The following is a 17,707-nucleotide window of genomic DNA, read 5'->3' on the forward strand; positions in this document are numbered from 1 at the left end:
GATTTTTGCAATTTGTTCCAGTCATGGGCAGCAGAGAACTGGAAGGGAAGACGACCAAAGGAGGAATTGGCGTTGGGGGTGACCAGTGAGATATACCTGCTGGAGCGCTTGCTACGAGTGGGTGCTGCTATGGTGACCAGTGAGCTGAGATAAGGCGGGGTTTTACCTAGCAGAGACTTGTAGATAACCTGTAGCCAGTGGGTTTGGCGACGAGTATGAAGCGAGGGCCAACCAACAAGAGCGTACAGGTCACTTAACAACTGAAGCAGCTAGCTATGTGCTCAGTCACTCCTCTGTCAGACAGACCTACAGTGGAGAAATGATTCGCCCCAGTCGTGTACCCTTCTGTCCACACTTCTCTACCTCCCTCCACCCCCCCCATTTCTCTCGCTCTCTTTGTTATGGTCTGATAATTAGTCCTTGTGCTCCAGGAAAGGATGTTTGGTTCTCTCTGTGCGGTCCCTCTGCCATATGACCTCTCTATCCCTGCGCTGCTCTCGCTGTTGCGCTGCTCTCACGCTCCATTATTCATGTACTGACTCAAACTGGGCTTTTAGTATTCTGACCTACATGTGGCAGACTATGCCATCTGCTGGTGAGAATGAGCACTGCACCCCCGTCGCTCCTAAAAATCTTATCAATTTGTGTTTGTGCCAAATACAACAGGTTATTGTGAAATGCTTACTTACAAGCCCTTAACCAACAATGCTGTTCAATAAATAGTTAAGAAAATATTTACTTTTGTTTATTTAGTAACACAATAAAATAACAATACCGAGGGGGTACCGGTGCGGGGGTACAGGTTAGTCGAGTTTGTTTTTACACTAAGGTGGCCATTTGATTAATTGTTTAGCAGTCTTATATCTAGAAGATGTGAAGGAGCCTTTTGTACATAGACTTGGCATTCCTGTACCGCATGCTGTGCGTGTAGCAGAGAACAGTCCATGACTTGGGTGACTGGAGTCTTTGACCATTTTTTTGGACCTTCCTCTGACACCATCGAGTGGCATACTTCATTAGCATCGAATAGCCCCCGCGATATGCAACTTTTCAGGGAAGTTAGGAACCAATATACACAGGCAGTTAGGAAAGCAAAGGCTAGCTTTTTCAAACAGATATTTGCATCCTGTAGCACAAACTCCAAAAAGTTTTGGGACGCTGTAAAGTCCATGGAGAATAAGAGCACCTCCTCCCAGCTGCCCACTGCACTGAGGCTAGGAAACACTGGCACCACTGATAAATCCAAGATAATTGAACATTTCAGTAAGCATTTTTCTACAGTTGGCCATGCTTTCCACCTGGCTACCCCTACCCCGGTCAACAGCCCTGCACCCCCCCACAGCAACTTGCCCAAGCCTCCCCCATTTCTCCTTCACCCAAATCCAGATAGCTGATGTTCTGAAAGAGCTGCAAAATCTGGACTCCGACAAATCAGCTGGGCTAGACAATCTGGACCCTCTTTCTAAAATTATCCGCCGCAAACCCATATTACTATCCTGTTCAAACCTCTCTTTCGTATCGTCTGAGATCCCCAAAGATTGGGAAGCTGCTGCGGTCATCCCCCTCTTCAAAGGGGGAGACACTCTAGACCCTAACTGCTATAGACCTGTATCTATCCTACCCTGCCTTTCAAAGGTCTTCAAAAGCCAAGTTAACGAACAGATCACAGACCATTTAGAATCCCACCGTACCTTCTCCGCTATGCAATCTGGTTTCCGAGCTGGTCATGGGTGCACCTCAGCCACGCTCAAGGTCCTAAATGATATAACCGCCATCGATAAGAGAAAATACTGTGCAGCCGTATTCATCGACCTGGCCAAGGCTTTCAACTCTGTCGATCAACACATTCTTAATCGGCAGATTCAACAGCCTTCGTTTCTCAAATGACTGCCTCGCCTGGTTCACCAACTACTTCTCAGACAGAGTTCAGTGTGTCAAATCAGAGGGCCTGTTGTCCGGACCTCTGGCAGTCTATGGGGGTGCCACAGGGTTCAATCCTCGGGCCGACTCTTCTCAATGATGTTGCTCTTGCTGCTGGTGATCATCTGATCCACCTCTACGCAGACGACACCATTCTGTATACTTCTGGCTCTTCTTTGGACACTGTTAACTAACCTCCAGACGAACTTCAATGCCATACAGCACTCCTTCCGTGGCCTCCAACTGCTCTTAAATGCACGTAAAACTAAATGCATGCTCTTCAACCGATCGCTACCCACCCGTCCAGCATCACTACTCTAGACGGTTCTGACTTAGGTACTTGTAGTTGTCCACATATGTGGTTAGACTCTAACTTAGACTCTAAGTGTCTGGTTAGACTGTAAACTCTCCTTCCAGACTCACATTAAGCATCTCCAATCCAAAATTAAATCTAGAATCAGCTTCCTATTTCTCAACAAAGCATCCTTTGCTCATGCTGCCAAACACCCTCGTAAAACTGACTATCCTACCGACCGTTGACTTCTTTTAAAAATAGCCTCCAACACTCTACTCAACAAATTGGATGCAGTCTATCACAGTGCCATCCGTTTAGTCACCAAAGCCCCATATGCTACCCACCACTACAACCTGTATGCTCTCGTTGGCTGGCCCTCACTTCATATTCGTCACCAAACCCACTGGCTCCAGGTCATCTGTAAGTCTTTGCTAGGTAAAGCCCCACTTTATCTCAACTCACTGGTCACCATAGCAGCACCCACTCGTATCACACGCTCCACGTGCAGGTATATTTCACTGGTCACCCCAAAAGCCAATTCCTCGTTTGGCCGCCTTTCCTTCCAGTTCTCTGCTGCCAATGACTGGAACGAATTGCAAAAATCACTGAAGCTGGAGACTCATATCTCCCTCACTAACTTTAAGCACCAGTTGTCAGAGCAGCTCACATATCACTGCACCTGTACATAGCCCATCTGTAAATAGCCCATCCAACTACCTCATCCCCATACTGTTATTTGTTTTTTTGCACCCCAGTATCTCCACTTGCACATTCATCTTCTGCACATCCATCACTCCAGTGTTTATTGTAATTATTTTGCCACTAGGGCCTATTTATTGCTTTACCTCACTTATCTTACCTCATTTGCACACATTGTATATCGACTTTTCAATTGTGTTATTGACTGTATGTTTGTTTATTCCATGTGTAACTCTGTTGCACTGCTTTGCTTTATCTTGGTCAGGTCGCAGTTGTAAATGAGAACTTGATCTCAACTGGCCTATCTGGTTAAATAAAGGTAAAATATATTTTTTTATAAATAAATATAGGTCTTGGGTGGCAGGAAGCTTGGCCCCAGTGATGTATTTGACCGTACTCACTACCCTCTGTAGTGCCTTACTGTCGGGTGCCAAGCAGTTGCCATACCAGGCAGTGATGCAACCGGGCAGGATGCTCTCGAGGGTGTAGCTGTAGAACTTTTTGAGGAACTAAGGACCCATGCCAAATCTTTTCAGTCTCCTGAGGGGGGAAAGGTGTTGTAATGCCCTCTTCACGACTGTCTTGGTGTGTTTGGACCATGGTAGTTTGTTGGTGATGTGGACACCAAGGAAGTTCTCTCGACCCGCTCCACAACAGCCCCATCGATGAGAATGGGGGCGTGTTTGGCCCTCCTTTTCCTGTAGTCCATGATCATCTCCTTTGTCTTGCTGACGTTGAGGGAGGGGTTGTTGTTCTGGCACCACACTGCCAGGTCTCTGACCTCCTCCCTATAGGTTTTCTCATCGTTGTCGGTGATCAGATCTACCACTCTTGTCATGAGCAAACTTGATGGTGTTGGAGTCGTGCTTGACCACACAGTCGTGTGAATAAGGAGTACAGGAGGGGACTAAGCACACACCCCTGAGGGGCCACCGTGTTGATGATCAGCATGGCAGATGTGTTGTTGCCTACCCTTAACACCTGAGGGTGGCCCGTCAGAAAGTCCAGATTCCAGAGGTGTTTATTCCCAGGGTCCTTAGCTTAGTGATGAGCTTCGTGGGCACTATGGTGTTGAACGCTGAGCTGTAGTCAATGAACATCATTCTCACATATGTGTCTCTTTTGTCCAGGTGGGGAAGGGCAGTGTGATTGAGATTGCGTCATCTGTGAATCTGTTGGGCCGGTATGCGAATTGGAGTGGGTTTAGGGTATCCAAGATGATGCTGTTGATGTGAGCCATGACCAGCCTTTCAAAGCACTTCATGGCTACTGACGTGAGTGCTTCAAGGCGGTAGTCATTTGGGGCTGGTTACCTTCACTTTCTTGGGCACAGGGACTATGGTGGTCTGCTTGAAACATGTAGGTATTACAGATATATTACCCCCTGTATTTCCGTCTGTTCTTCATGCGAATGACAGGGATTTGGGCCTGGCTTCAGAGAAGCAGTATATCCTTCGTGTCGGACTCAAAAAATACTTTTTTTTTTGTTGTCCATTTCGAGGTGAGTAATCCCTGTTCTGATATCCAGAAGCTCTTTTTGGTCATAAGAGATGGTAGCAGCAACATTATGTACGAAACAAGTTACAAACGATGTGAAAAAACCCACACAAGACAGAACAGTTGGTTAGGATCCCGTAAAAATCCCCTCCGGCGCCATTATCTCAAGCAACACTAGTTGGATGCACCAATAAAATTGATGTTCACTTAATTTTATTTGTGTCTGTCTGCTTCTCCATATGTCTCTGTGCCGGTGTCTGCATCTGTGTTTGTATTTTTTACGGTCTCTGGTCTATATCCAGGAGTCGTCGGCGCCCCCTTCAGCCCAGCAGGTGCGTAGCCAGCAGGTGTCGTCAGGCACAGCGGCTGACCAGAGCGCCACCATGGCTAATCTGTTCGCTGCCTTCGACGTGTGTGAGACCTCCCACCACCTGCAGATCACACACCTCGACCTGCACATCTGTGACGACATACACGCCAAGGACAGAGGTACACACACGCACAGACGTATGACACGTGTATACACACACATAGACATAGACATGCCTGCTAATACACACATACATACAAATGTAAAACACACACATGCTTCACACAAACTTCAGACAGATGTTTGACTGATACCTACACATCATGTTGGGCTCTGACACGCATTACCTTATCTTCTGCCTCTGCCTTCTTCCCTCCCTCCATGCAACCCTCCTTCCCTCCATGCAACCCTCCTTCCCTCCATGCAACCCTCCTTCCCTCCATGCAACCCTCTCTCCCTCCCAACCCTCTCTCCCTCCCAACCCTCTCTCCCTCCATGCAACCCTCTCTCCCTCCATGCAACCCTCTCTCCCTCCCAACCCTCTCTCCCTCCCAACCCTCTCTCCCTCCCAACCCTCTCTCCCTCCCAACCCTCTCTCCCTCCCAACCCTCTCTCCCTCCCAACCCTCCCTCCTTCCCAACCCTCTCTCTCTCCCTCCCTCCTTCCCAACCCTCTCTCTCTCCTCCCTCCCTCCCAACCCTCTCTCTCTCCCTCCCAACCCTCTCTCCCTCCCTCCCTCCCAACCCTCTCTCCCTCCCTCCCTCCCAAACCTCTCTCCCTCCCAAACCTCTCTCCCTCCCAAACCTCTCTCCCTCCCAAACCTCTCTCCCTCCCAAACCTCTCTCCCTCCCAAACCTCTCTCCCTCCCAAACCTCTCTCCCTCCCAAACCTCTCTCCCTCCCTCCCTCCCAACCCTCTCTCTCTCCCTCCCTCCCTCCCTCCCAACCCTCCCTCCCAACCCTCTCCCCCCTCCCTCCCAACCCCTCCCTCCCAACCCCTCCCTCCCTCCCAACCCTCCCTCCCTCCCAACCCTCCCTCCCTCCCAACCCTCTCTCCTCCCAACCCTCTCTCCCTCCCAACCCTCTCTCCCTCCCAACCCTCTCTCCCTCCCAACCCTCTCTCCCTCCCAACCCTCTCTCCCTCCCAACCCTCTCTCCCTCCCAACCCTCTCTCCCTCTCCCTCCCTCCCTCCCAACTCTCTCCCTCCCTCTCTCCCTCCCCCTCTCTCTCTCCCTCCCTCCCAACCCTCTCTCTCCCTCCCCTCTCTCTCTCCCTCCCTCCCCCTCTCTCTCTCCCTCCCTCCCAACCCTCTCTCTCTCTCTCCCCCTCTCCCAACCCTCTCTCTCTCTCCCTCTCTCCCTCCCAACCCTCTCTCTCTCTCCCTCTCTCCCTCCCAACCCTCTCTCTCTCCCCTCTCTCCCTCCCAACCCTCTCTCTCTCTCCCCTCTCTCCCTCCCAACCCTCTCTCTCTCTCCCTCTCTCCCTCCCAACCCTCTCTCTCTCTCCCTCTCTCCTCCCAACCCTCTCTCTCTCTCTCTCTCTCTCTCCCTCCCCTCTCTCTCTCCCTCCCCTCCCTCCCAACCCTCTCTCTCTCTCTCCCTCCCTCCCAACCCTCTCTCTCTCTCCCTCCCTCCCAACCCTCTCTCTCTCCCTCCCTCCCAACCCTCTCTCTCTCTCCCTCCCTCCCAACCCTCTCTCTCTCTCCCTCCCTCCCAACCCTCTCTCTCCCTCCTCCCAACTCTCTCTCCCTCCCTCCCTCCCTCCCAACCCTCTCTCCCTCCCTCCCTCCCAACCCTCTCTCCCTCCCTCCCTCCCAACCCTCTCTCCCTCCCTCCCTCCCAACCCTCTCTCCCTCCCTCCCTCCCTCCCAACCCTCTCTCCCTCCCTCCCTCCCTCCCAACCCTCTCTCCCTCCCTCCCTCCCAACCCTCTCTCTCTCCCTCCCTCCCTCCCAACCCTCTCTCTCTCTCTCTCTCCCTCCTTCCCTCCCAACCCTCTCTCTCTCTCCCCTCTCTCCCTCCCAACCCTCTCTCTCTCTCTCCCTCTCTCCCTCCCAACCCTCTCTCCCTCCTTCCCTCCCAACCCTCTCTCTCTCCCTCCCTCCCTCCCAACCCTCTCTCTCTCCTCTCTCCCTCCCAACCCTCTCTCTCTCTCTCTCTCCCTCTCTCTCCCTCCCAACCCTCTCTCTCTCTCTCCCTCTCCCCTCCCAACCCCCTCTCTCTCTCTCCCTCCTTCCCTCCCAACCCCTCTCTCTCTCTCCCTCCTTCCCTCCCAACCCCCTCTCTCTCTCTCCCAACCCCCTCTCTCTCTCCCCAACCCTCTCTCTCTCTCTCTCTCCTCCTCCCAACCCTCTCTCTCTCTCCAGTGATCAATAAGAGGATAACTGGTGGGGCCATGCAGCTCTCCTTCAGTCACATTACCCTGGACTACTACCCCTCCCACAGAGCAGGTAGACACCACCACAACCTTTACACAACCACCCTCCAACATTACTACCCCTCCCACAGAGCAGGTAGACACCACCACAACCTTTACACAACCACCCTCCAACATTACTACCCCTACCACAGAGCAGGTAGACACCACCACAACCTCTACACAACCACCCTCCAACATTACTACCCCTCCCACAGAGCAGGTAGACACCACCACAACCTCTACACAACCACCCTCCAACATTACTACCCCTCCCACAGAGCAGGTAGACACCACCACATCCTCTACACAACCACCCTCTAACATTAATACCCCTCCCACAGAGCAGGTGAACACCACCACATCCTCTACACAACCAACCTACAACATTACTACCCCTTCCACAGAGCAGGTGAACACCACCACAACCTCTACACAACCTCCCTCCAACTGCCACACAGCTGATGGGAGTAATAGTGATCTTTCTGATCTCTCAACACCACAAAACGTGTCTTTCTCTGTCTGTATACCGTCTCTATTAGTGACAAGAGTAGGTACTTAAGACGACGCTTTCTCCCTCGTCTTTTGCTTTCTGTCCTCTCCCCCATTCATCTCTCTGTCTCCAGGTGAGAGTTGTCTCCACTGGATGCAGTACAGTGAGGCCACTAAGGCCAGGGAGGGCTGGGCCAGGAGTCTGCTGGAGGAGTTCAAGTCTAACGTGGAGATGTTGAAGACCGCCAAGAGAGACCGGGAGGGCCCAGCCAACTCTCACACCTCACCACAGCACGGTAAACAAAACGCGCGCACACACACAGAGTACGGTAAACACTCACACAGACACACCTCCCCTCAATGTGATTGAAACATAGTAATCCAATAAAGGTGTGTGTTAGAGCACATGTCCTGATCCACTTTTTATTCAACAACTATAAAAATCTGTCCCAGCAGCCCATGAAGAGTGATGTTGGTTAGACAGCTGACATTCAACTGAACTAGAATACACTTGGTGTAGTGGGTAATTTTTAGATTGGAATTAAGTGAAGTGTTGGTTTCCCTAGCATCACACTGCCTAGTCACTCTGAGTTATGTCCCCTCTCCAGTGTCCAGGTATCCCTCCAGTGTCTCCAGCGTTAGGGACAGTGTGTATGGTCCCGTAGGGCAGAACGAGACAGGAAGAGGAAGAATAGTGGTGGTTAGCGGGCCAGACGACCTACCCCCGGGGTGGGTGCGGGCACGAGCCATGGTACGAGCGAGGGAGAGGGCGAGGGCACGGGGGCGGGCACAGTGCTGCTTCTCATGCCTAGAGCCAGGTACCCCCCTAACCGATGGTGTGCGCACGCGGTGTGCGGTGATACACACCTTTTGAGACGACGTCAGAGTGTGGCAGGAGGTCTGACTGGGTCTCTTTTTCTTTTCTCCTTATCCCCCCCCCCCCTCTCTCTCTCTTCACCTCTCCCTTCTAGGTAAGATCAGTACTAGTTCTACCAGTATTCTCAGTTCTCCCCAGACCCCCAGGACGCAGCTCCTGTCCAGCTCCATTGTCCTCAGGATAGCTGACTTCAGCATCTACCAGGTCAGCACACGCACACAGTTGACGTGCTTATCTGATCCACCCACTTCTCATACTGACCTCATCCCGTGTGTGTGTATCAGGTGTCCACAGCAGACCAGCGTCGCTCCAGCCCTAAGGCCATGATCTCCTGTAATAAGAAGTCCCTGTACCTCCCTCCTGAGATGCCTGCCATCCACGTCGAGTTCACCGAATACTACTTCCCTGACGGAAAAGACTACCCCAGTAAGATTGGTTCCTACTCTCATTCAGTTCCCAGTTTTTGATTCCTAGACCCTCATCCTACAGGGTATACAGGTTTTACTCCAGCCTAGCGCTAACTCACCTGATTGAACTGTTTGAAGTCTTGACTTGATGTTTATGTGAATCGGGTGTGTTAGTGCTGAGGGAAAGTTGAATGCATTAGTGCGTCACCTCTCTTCTCTTCCCCCTCCACTCATTTCTAGTTTCCATCCTCTCTTCTCTTCCCCACCTCCTGCAGTCCCTTGGCGCCCTGTGTTTATTATATAATCTTCTCTTCCCCACCTCCTGCAGTCCCTTGGCGCCCTGTGTTTATTATATCATCTACTCTTCCCCACCTCCTGCAGTCCCTTGGTGCCCTGTGTTTATTATATCATCTACTCTTCCCCACCTCCTGCAGTCCCTTGGCGCCCTGTGTTTATTATATCATCTACTCTTCCCCACCTCCTGCAGTCCCTTGGCGCCCTGTGTTTATTATATCATCTTCTCTTCCCCACCTCCTGCAGTCCCTTAGCGCCCTGTGTTTATTATATCATCTTCTCTTCCCCACCTCCTGCAGTCCCTTGGCGCCCTGTGTTTATTATATCATCTACTCTTCCCCACCTCCTGCAGTCCCTTGGCGCCCTGTGTTTATTATATCATCTTCTCTTCCCCACCTCCTGCAGTCCCTTGGCGCCCTGTGTTTATTATATCATCTTCTCTTCCCCACCTCCTGCAGTCCCTTGGCGCCCTGTGTTTATTATATCATCTACTCTTCCCCACCTCCTGCAGTCCCTTGGCGCCCTGTGTTTATTATATCATCTACTCTTCCCCACCTCCTGCAGTCCCTTGGCGCCCTGTGTTTATTATATCATCTACTCTTCCCCACCTCCTGCAGTCCCTTGGCGCCCTGTGTTTATTATATCATCTTCTCTTCCCCACCTCCTGCAGTCCCTTGGCGCCCTGTGTTTATTATATCATCTTCTCTTCCCCACCTCCTGCAGTCCCTTGGCGCCCTGTGTTTATTATATCATCTACTCTTCCCCACCTCCTGCAGTCCCTTGGCGCCCTCTGTTTATTATATCATCTTCTCTTCCCCACCACCTGCAGTCCCTTGGCGCCCTGTGTTTATTATATCATCTTCTCTTCCCCACCTCCTGCAGTCCCTTGGCGCCCTGTGTTTATTATATCATCTACTCTTCCCCACCTCCTGCAGTCCCTTGGCGCCCTGTGTTTATTATATCATTTTCTCTTCCCCACCTCCTGCAGTCCCTTGGCGCCCTGTGTTTATTATATCATCTACTCTTCCCCACCTCCTGCAGTCCCTTGGCGCCCTGTGTTTATTATATCATCTTCTCTTCCCCACCTCCTGCAGTCCCTTGGCGCCCTGTGTTTATTATATCATCTTCTCTTCCCCACCTCCTGCAGTCCCTTGGTGCCCTGTGTTTATTATATCATCTACTCTTCCCCACCTCCTGCAGTCCCTTGGTGCCCTGTGTTTATTATATCATCTTCTCTTCCCCACCTCCTGCAGTCCCTTGGCGCCCTGTGTTTATTATATCATCTACTCTTCCCCACCTCCTGCAGTCCCTTGGCGCCCTGTGTTTATTATATCATCTTCTCTTCCCCACCTCCTGCAGTCCCTTGGCGCCCTGTGTTTATTATATCATCTTCTCTTCCCCACCTCCTGCAGTCCCTTGGTGCCCTGTGTTTATTATATCATCTACTCTTCCCCACCTCCTGCAGTCCCTTGGTGCCCTGTGTTTATTATATCATCTTCTCTTCCCCACCTCCTGCAGTCCCTTGGCGCCCTGTGTTTATTATATCATCTTCTCTTCCCCACCTCCTGCAGTCCCTTGGCGCCCTGTGTTTATTATATCATCTTCTCTTCCCCACCTCCTGCAGTCCCTTGGCGCCCTGTGTTTATTATATCATCTACTCTTCCCCACCTCCTGCAGTCCCTTGGTGCCCTGTGTTTATTATATCATCTTCTCTTCCCCACCTCCTGCAGTCCCTTGGCGCCCTGTGTTTATTATATCATCTACTCTTCCCCACCTCCTGCAGTCCCTTGGCGCCCTGTGTTTATTATATCATCTACTCTTCCCCACCTCCTGCAGTCCCTTGGCGCCCTGTGTTTATTATATCATCTACTCTTCCCCACCTCCTGCAGTCCCTTGGTGCCCTGTGTTTATTATATCATCTTCTCTTCCCCACCTCCTGCAGTCCCTTGCATTGATTATTATACACTGCTCAAATAGAACACTTAAACAACACAATGCCAAGTCAATCACACTTCTGTGAAATCAAACTGTCCATTTAGGAAGCAACACTGATTGACAATAAATTTCACTTTTTTATTTCACCTTTATTTAACCAGGTAGGCTAGTTGAGAACAAGTTATCATTTGCAACTGCGACCTGGCCAAGATAAAGCATAGCAGTGTGAACAGACAACACAGAGTTACACATGGAGTAAACAATTAACAAGTCAATAACACAGTAGAAAAAAGGGAGTCTATATACATTGTGTGCAAAAGGCATGAGGAGGTAGGCGAATAATTACAATTTTGCAGATTAACACTGGAGTGATAAATGATCAGATGGTCATGTAGAGATATTGGTGTGCAAAAGAGCAGAAAAGTAAAATAAATAAAAACAGTATGGGGATGAGGTAGGTAAAAATGGGTGGGCTATTTACCGATAGACTATGTACAGCTGCAGCGAGCGGTTAGCTGCTCAGATAGCAGATGTTTGAAGTTGGTGAGGGAGATAAAGGTCTCCAACTTTTGCAATTCGTTCCAGTCACAGGCAGCAGAGAACTGGAACGAAAGGCGGCCAAATGAAGTGTTGGCTTTAGGGATGATCAGTGAGATACACCTGCTGGAGCGCGTGCTACGGATGGGTGTTGCCATCGTGACCAGTGAACTGAGATAAGGCGGAGCTTTACCTAGCATGGACTTGTAGATGACTGGAGCCAGCTGTTGTGCAAATGGAATAGACAACAGGTGGAAATTATAGGCAATTAGCAAGACACCCCAATAAAGGAGTGGTTCTGCAGGTGGTGACCACATACCACTTCTCATTTCCTATGCTTCCTGGCTGTTTTGGTCACTTTTGAATGCTGGCGGTGCTTTCACTCTAGTGGTAGCATGAGACGGAGTCTACAACCCACACAAGTGGCTCAGGTAGTGCAGCTCATCCAGGATGGCACATCAATGCAAGCTGTGGCAAGAAGGTTTGCTGTGTCTGTCAGCGTAGTGTCCAGAGCATGGAGGCGCTACCAGGAGACAGGCCAGTACATCAGGAGACGTGGAGGAGGCCGTAGGAGGGCAACAACCCAGCAGCAGGACCGCTACCTCCACCTTTGTGCAAGGAGGAGCACTGCCAGAGCCCTGCAAAATGACCTCCAGCAGGCCACAAATGTGCATGTGTCTGCTCAAACGGTCAGAAACAGACTCCATGAGGGTGGTATGAGGGCCCGACGTCCACAGGTGGGGGTTGTGCTTACAGCCCAACACTGTGCAGGACGTTTGGCATTTTCCAGAGAACACCAAGATTAGCAAATTCGCCACTGGCGCCCTGTGCTCTTCACATATGAAAGCAGGTTCACACTGAGCACATGTGACAGAGTCTGGAGACGCCGTGGAGAACGTTCTGCTGCCTGCAACATCCTCCATCATGACCGGTTTGGCGGTGGGTCAGTCATGGTGTGGGGTGGCATTTCTTTGGGGGGCCGCACAGCCCTCCATGTGCTCGCCAGAGGTAGCCTGACTGCCATTAGGTACCGAGATGAGATCCTCAGACCCAATGTGAGACCATATGCTGGTGCGGTTGGCCCTGGGTTCCTCCTAATGCAAGACAATGCTAGACCTCATGTGGCTGGAGTGTGTCTGCAGTTCCTGCAAGAGGAAGGCATTGATGCTATGGACTGGCCCACCTGTTCCCCAGACCTGAATCCAATTGAGCACATCTGGGACATCATGTCTCGCTCCATCCACCAACACCACGTTGTACCACAGACTGTCCAGGAGTTGGCGGATGCTTTAGTCCAGGTCTGGGAGGAGATCCATCAGGAGACCATCCGCCACCTCATCAGGAGCATGCCCAGGCGTTGTAGGGAGGTCATACAGGCACGTGGAGGCCACACACACTACTGAGCCTCATTTTGACTTGTTTTAAGGACATTACATCAAAGTTGGATCAGCCTGTAGTGTGGTTTTCCACTTTAATTTTGAGTGCGACTCCAAATCCAGACCTCCATGGGTTGATATTTGATTTCTATTGATCATTTTTGTGTGATTTTGAATGTCAGCACATTCAACTATGTAAAGAAAAAAGTATTTAATAAGAATATTTCATTCATTCAGATCTAGGATGTGTTATTTTAGTGTTTCCTGCAGTCCCTTGCATTGATTATTATATCATCTTCTCTTCCCCACCTCCTGTAGTCCCCTGCCCCAACCTGTATGTGCAGCTGAATGCGCTGCAGCTGGTGCTGGACCCCAGGAGTCTGGTGTGGTGCAACCTGTTTACGCTGGACCTGAGGCAGAGCCTGGAACAGTTCATGGAGCTCTACAAGCTCAACGACGAGGAACAGAAGCCTGACGAGCACATTGACATCAGGGTGGACGGACTAATGCTGAAGGTAGAGGGCAGAAAGGATACACAACCACAGGCTCTGTCATGATGTTATGTCGCTGTTCAAATCCCACACTCATTCAGTACTTGGACACTTTGATCCAGTCATTGGAGAAATGCAAACGCTACCATAGCTGTGAAAAAAGTCCTTGAAAAGGTCAACACACTCCATTTCTGTAAGAGTATAGTCTTTACATTTCAACAGATTGGAAATTACTCTCATTAGTCATCTTGTACACATTGATGACCTCTGTATGTATATTTTGTAATACTGTGTTTCTCTTCCTCTCTCCCCCACCACAGTTGGTAGTGCCCACGGACAGGGACCCCTCCTATCCCCAGGACCTCCCCCGCTCCGTCTCCGTCCAATGCTCGGAGATGGTGGCCACCAACACCCGCCACCCCCCCAACTGCTCCCGCTCCCACCTGGAAGCCCTCCTCCTCTCCTTCCAAGAACAACAGTTCTTCTCCACCTCCTTTTCCTCCTTCCCTCGCTCCTCCACCTCCTTCCCGGTGATCCACCCTGTTTTCCAGCGCCATGCGCATGAGCAGGACACTATGTTGCACAATGTGTATAAAGGGTTGGTGTCGCCCTCGTTGGGCGTGGATGCCCTCAAAATGCCAGCTGCCACAGACTTGTGGGCGGTTCACTTTGCCCAGTTCTGGGTGGACTACGAGGGGACGCGCGGCGGGAAGGGGCGGCCCCAGCCCTTCGTTGACGCCTTCCCCCTCACTCTGTGGGCGTGCCAGCCGGTCAGACACGCCCAGCACCAGGAGCGGCTAATGGGCGGGGCTTCGAGAGGGCAGAGAACGCCCCTTGCTGCAGGCCTGGCCAAGTGCGAGCCTGTGGATACCGTAGGACGTCTGCAGAGGAAGAGGCTTTTGAAGGAGTACTATAGTACTGTTACGGATGCCACGGCAACAGAGGCCTCACTGCCACCTAGCAACGGGCTTCACAAGCCACTGTCCCTGGACAACATCCCCCCACCTTCCTCGTCTTCCAGTAAGGAGGCAGACATGCACATGTTAGTGCACGTACAGAAGCATTTGAGTGCACAGGTGAGTGGTGATTCATATCTTTTGGTGTGTCTGTACACTGTAGTGTGTGTGTGTCTACACTAAGTGTAAAAAACATTAGGAACACTCTCTTTTCATAACATAGCTTTCACCTGGTCAGTCTATGATCCCTGATTAATGCCACTTATGTGTGTGTGTGTGCCATTCAGAGGGTGAATGAGCAAGACAAAATATTTAAGTGCCTTTTAATGGGTTTTGGCAGTAGGTGCCAGGTGCACTGGTTTGCGTGTCAAGAACTGCAATGCTGCTGGGTTTTTCACACAACAGTTTCCCCTGTGTATCAACAATGGTCCACCACCAAAAGGACATCCAGCCAACTTGACACAACTGCGGGAAGCATTGGAGTCAACATGGGCCAGCATCCCTGTGGAACGCTTTCCACACCCTGTAGGGTCCATGCCTCGATGAATTGAGGCTGTTCTGAGGACAAAAAGGATGGTGGTGCAACTCAATATTAGGGAAGTGTTCCTAATGTTTTGTACACTTTGTATTAATGTATGAGGTGTGTGTGTATAATGTGAACCAACATGCGTTACACTGTGTTTATTTGAGAATGCTGAAGTGTGTGTAGTTATGAGCATAATGTGTGTGTCCAGGTGAGCCACAGGCAGTACATGTTCCTGATGCGGCTGCAGCGCAGCATCAAAGCCTTGCAGCACACCCTGCAACAGGACCTGGAGGGGATGGGCTCCAAACGAGACAAGGCAAAGACCACATCGGACCCCCCTCCAGACCACCAGCCCTTCAGTGCCTGTGTGGGGATCCTGCTCAAAAGTGCGGAGATAGCTCTCCTCTTGAAGCCGGTCCCCCAGCCCGAGGGTCCTGGTTCCCCCCTAGGGTCGGAGTTGTCCCCCTCGGAGAGTAGATGCACCTTGGAGACTGGGAGTGACGGAGGGGAGGGGGGAGATAGAGGAACCAACGTAGAGGGGGCTGGGACAAAGGGAAGCTGTACAGTGGACCAGCTTATGTGCGGGGGAGGGGTAGAGGGTGGGATAACGCAAGGCCCCGCCCCTCTCATCCCCGCCTCTGCCCCCAACCTGAAGGCGTCTTTTGATGAAAGGACGGGGAGATCGAGTTCAGAGGAGTTGGGAGAGGCTATCCTGGAGGCCCGGACTGGGGGAGAAGAGCCGGGGACCGGAGTTGTTTGTACAGCCCAGCAGGGTGAGTCCTCCAGGGCAGACCCCACTCTCTCAGACCCACTCTCCACCAAAGACTGGAACGAGAAGAACCCTGGGGCCAGACTGCCTGAGTCTATGTCCAGGTATTTCCCTTCCATCATTATCATAATACAGTCTGGTTATTTAGACTGTCCTTACCGTAACAGTCCTTTCCCAGCTAAGTGTTTCCACTGCAGTCATTTAGCTGTGGTGCCACTGCAGTCATTTAGCTGTGGTGCCACTGCAGTCATTTAGCTGTGGTGCCACTGCAGTCATTTAGCTGTGGTGCCACTGCAGTCATTTAGCTGTGGTGCCACTGCAGTCATTTAGCTGTGGTGCCACTGCAGTCATTTAGCTGTGGTGCCACTGCAGTCATTTAGCTGTGGTGCCACTGCAGTCATTTAGCTGTGGTGCCACTGCAGTCATTTAGCTGTGGTGCCACGGCAAAATAATTGCTGCCACTGCAAAAAAATATGGGACATTTAAAAAATGTATACTGAGGTGCACTTTGAAGATGCTGGAACAGTCCACATGTACTTTTCCTCTGCAGACAAAATCAGACAACCCCACAGTATAATAGTTCCTCTATTTACATAATCGGCTTGTGTGTGTTCTATGCCAGATAAATATTCCTCTCGAGGCGACTTCAAGTTAGAGTGTCATAGGGAGGGAATTCCCAGAATCAAAAATCGGCTGCTCACACTTTTACCAGCCGCACCGGTTTACTCTTTATATGGCCTGCGTATGGTCTAATGGAGGAACGCTGAATGAATGGAATAAATAACTTAGAATTAAATGAATGATCGAAAATAGGCCTACCTGCTTGCACTCTGTGCCAGCTGTGTATTCGTCTACTGTGTTGGTCTTCTAAACTGGAGATTTCACTCTCGCAGCACATTTCCACGGCGATGTAGCCTATTCCTTTATCATGACCTTAGTTTTTATTTCTCCGGTTAGGCCTACCGTTAGCCATTTTCACGTAACCTAGGCTACCCAGGAAAAATACGCTTTGTAATGTGTTGTATCACAACCGGCTGTGATTAGGAGTCCCATAGGGCGGCGCACAATTGGTCCATCGTCGTCCGGGTTTGACCGGGGTAGGCGTCATTGTAAATAAGAATTTGTTCTTAACTGACTCGCCTAGTTAAATAAATAAAAATTCTCTGGTGGGGAGAGGGAACATAAGCGCTGCACGTGGACAATTGTAGCACCTCACGAAGAAGGGACAGTTCCCGGCTCCACACACTCTCAATGCGTGCTTGGCTGGTAGCCTTATGTCTGTCTCGCCGTTCACAGAATGGAATTCACAACACCACAAGCGCCTGGGGTTTGAAAGTGTATTAATAACTTGATTTTAAAATATTTCCCCACCCGCAATGTAATTTTTCTGAACCACGAGCCGACCCACGGGTTGAAAAGTGTTTTTTTTTGGCTCACCCATGCGTATCTGACCCGATGCAGGACTCTACTAATGATTAGCCCAACATGGTAAATGCAGATAGGCTACACCATGCTTCAGCCTATTTATTTATAGCCACTATGCTGCATCAGTTGGGATAAAGGTGATAATGCTTATTGCTAATAGCATACCTGATCATAGGAACCATGCATAGGCTATAAATCACATCAAATCAAATTCAAATCAAATTGTATTTGTCACATACACATGGTTAGCAGATGTTAATGCGAGTGTAGCGAAATGCTTGTGCTTCTAGTTCCGACAATGCAGTAATAACCAACAAGTAATCTAACTAACAATTCCTAAACTACTGTCTTATACACAGTGTAAGGGGATAAAGAATATGTACATAAGGATATATGAATGAGTGATGGTACAGAGCAGCATAGGCAAGATACCGTAGATGGTATCGAGTACAGTATATACATATGAGATGAGTATGTAAACAAAGTG

General features: G+C 50.5%; 1 protein-coding gene across 5 annotated transcripts in view; it reads left to right on the forward strand.

Moving 5' to 3' along the window:
- Positions 1-17,707, forward strand: part of LOC115133794 (bridge-like lipid transfer protein family member 3B) — a 55,210-nt gene that overhangs the window by 22,319 nt on the left and 15,184 nt on the right. For all 5 annotated transcript variants that reach the window (XM_065008365.1, XM_065008364.1, XM_065008366.1 and 2 more), the window contains exons 8-15: positions 4,714-4,900; positions 7,086-7,169; positions 7,762-7,923; positions 8,599-8,708; positions 8,789-8,930; positions 13,372-13,568; positions 13,865-14,620; positions 15,235-15,899. In XM_065008365.1, the coding sequence (XP_064864437.1) occupies positions 4,714-4,900; positions 7,086-7,169; positions 7,762-7,923; positions 8,599-8,708; positions 8,789-8,930; positions 13,372-13,568; positions 13,865-14,620; positions 15,235-15,899 (2,303 nt within the window). The remainder of the gene's footprint in view (positions 1-4,713; positions 4,901-7,085; positions 7,170-7,761; positions 7,924-8,598; positions 8,709-8,788; positions 8,931-13,371; positions 13,569-13,864; positions 14,621-15,234; positions 15,900-17,707) is intronic.

This window comes from Oncorhynchus nerka, linkage group LG23 (genome assembly GCF_034236695.1).
Source record: "Oncorhynchus nerka isolate Pitt River linkage group LG23, Oner_Uvic_2.0, whole genome shotgun sequence".
Taxonomy (NCBI): domain Eukaryota; kingdom Metazoa; phylum Chordata; class Actinopteri; order Salmoniformes; family Salmonidae; genus Oncorhynchus; species Oncorhynchus nerka.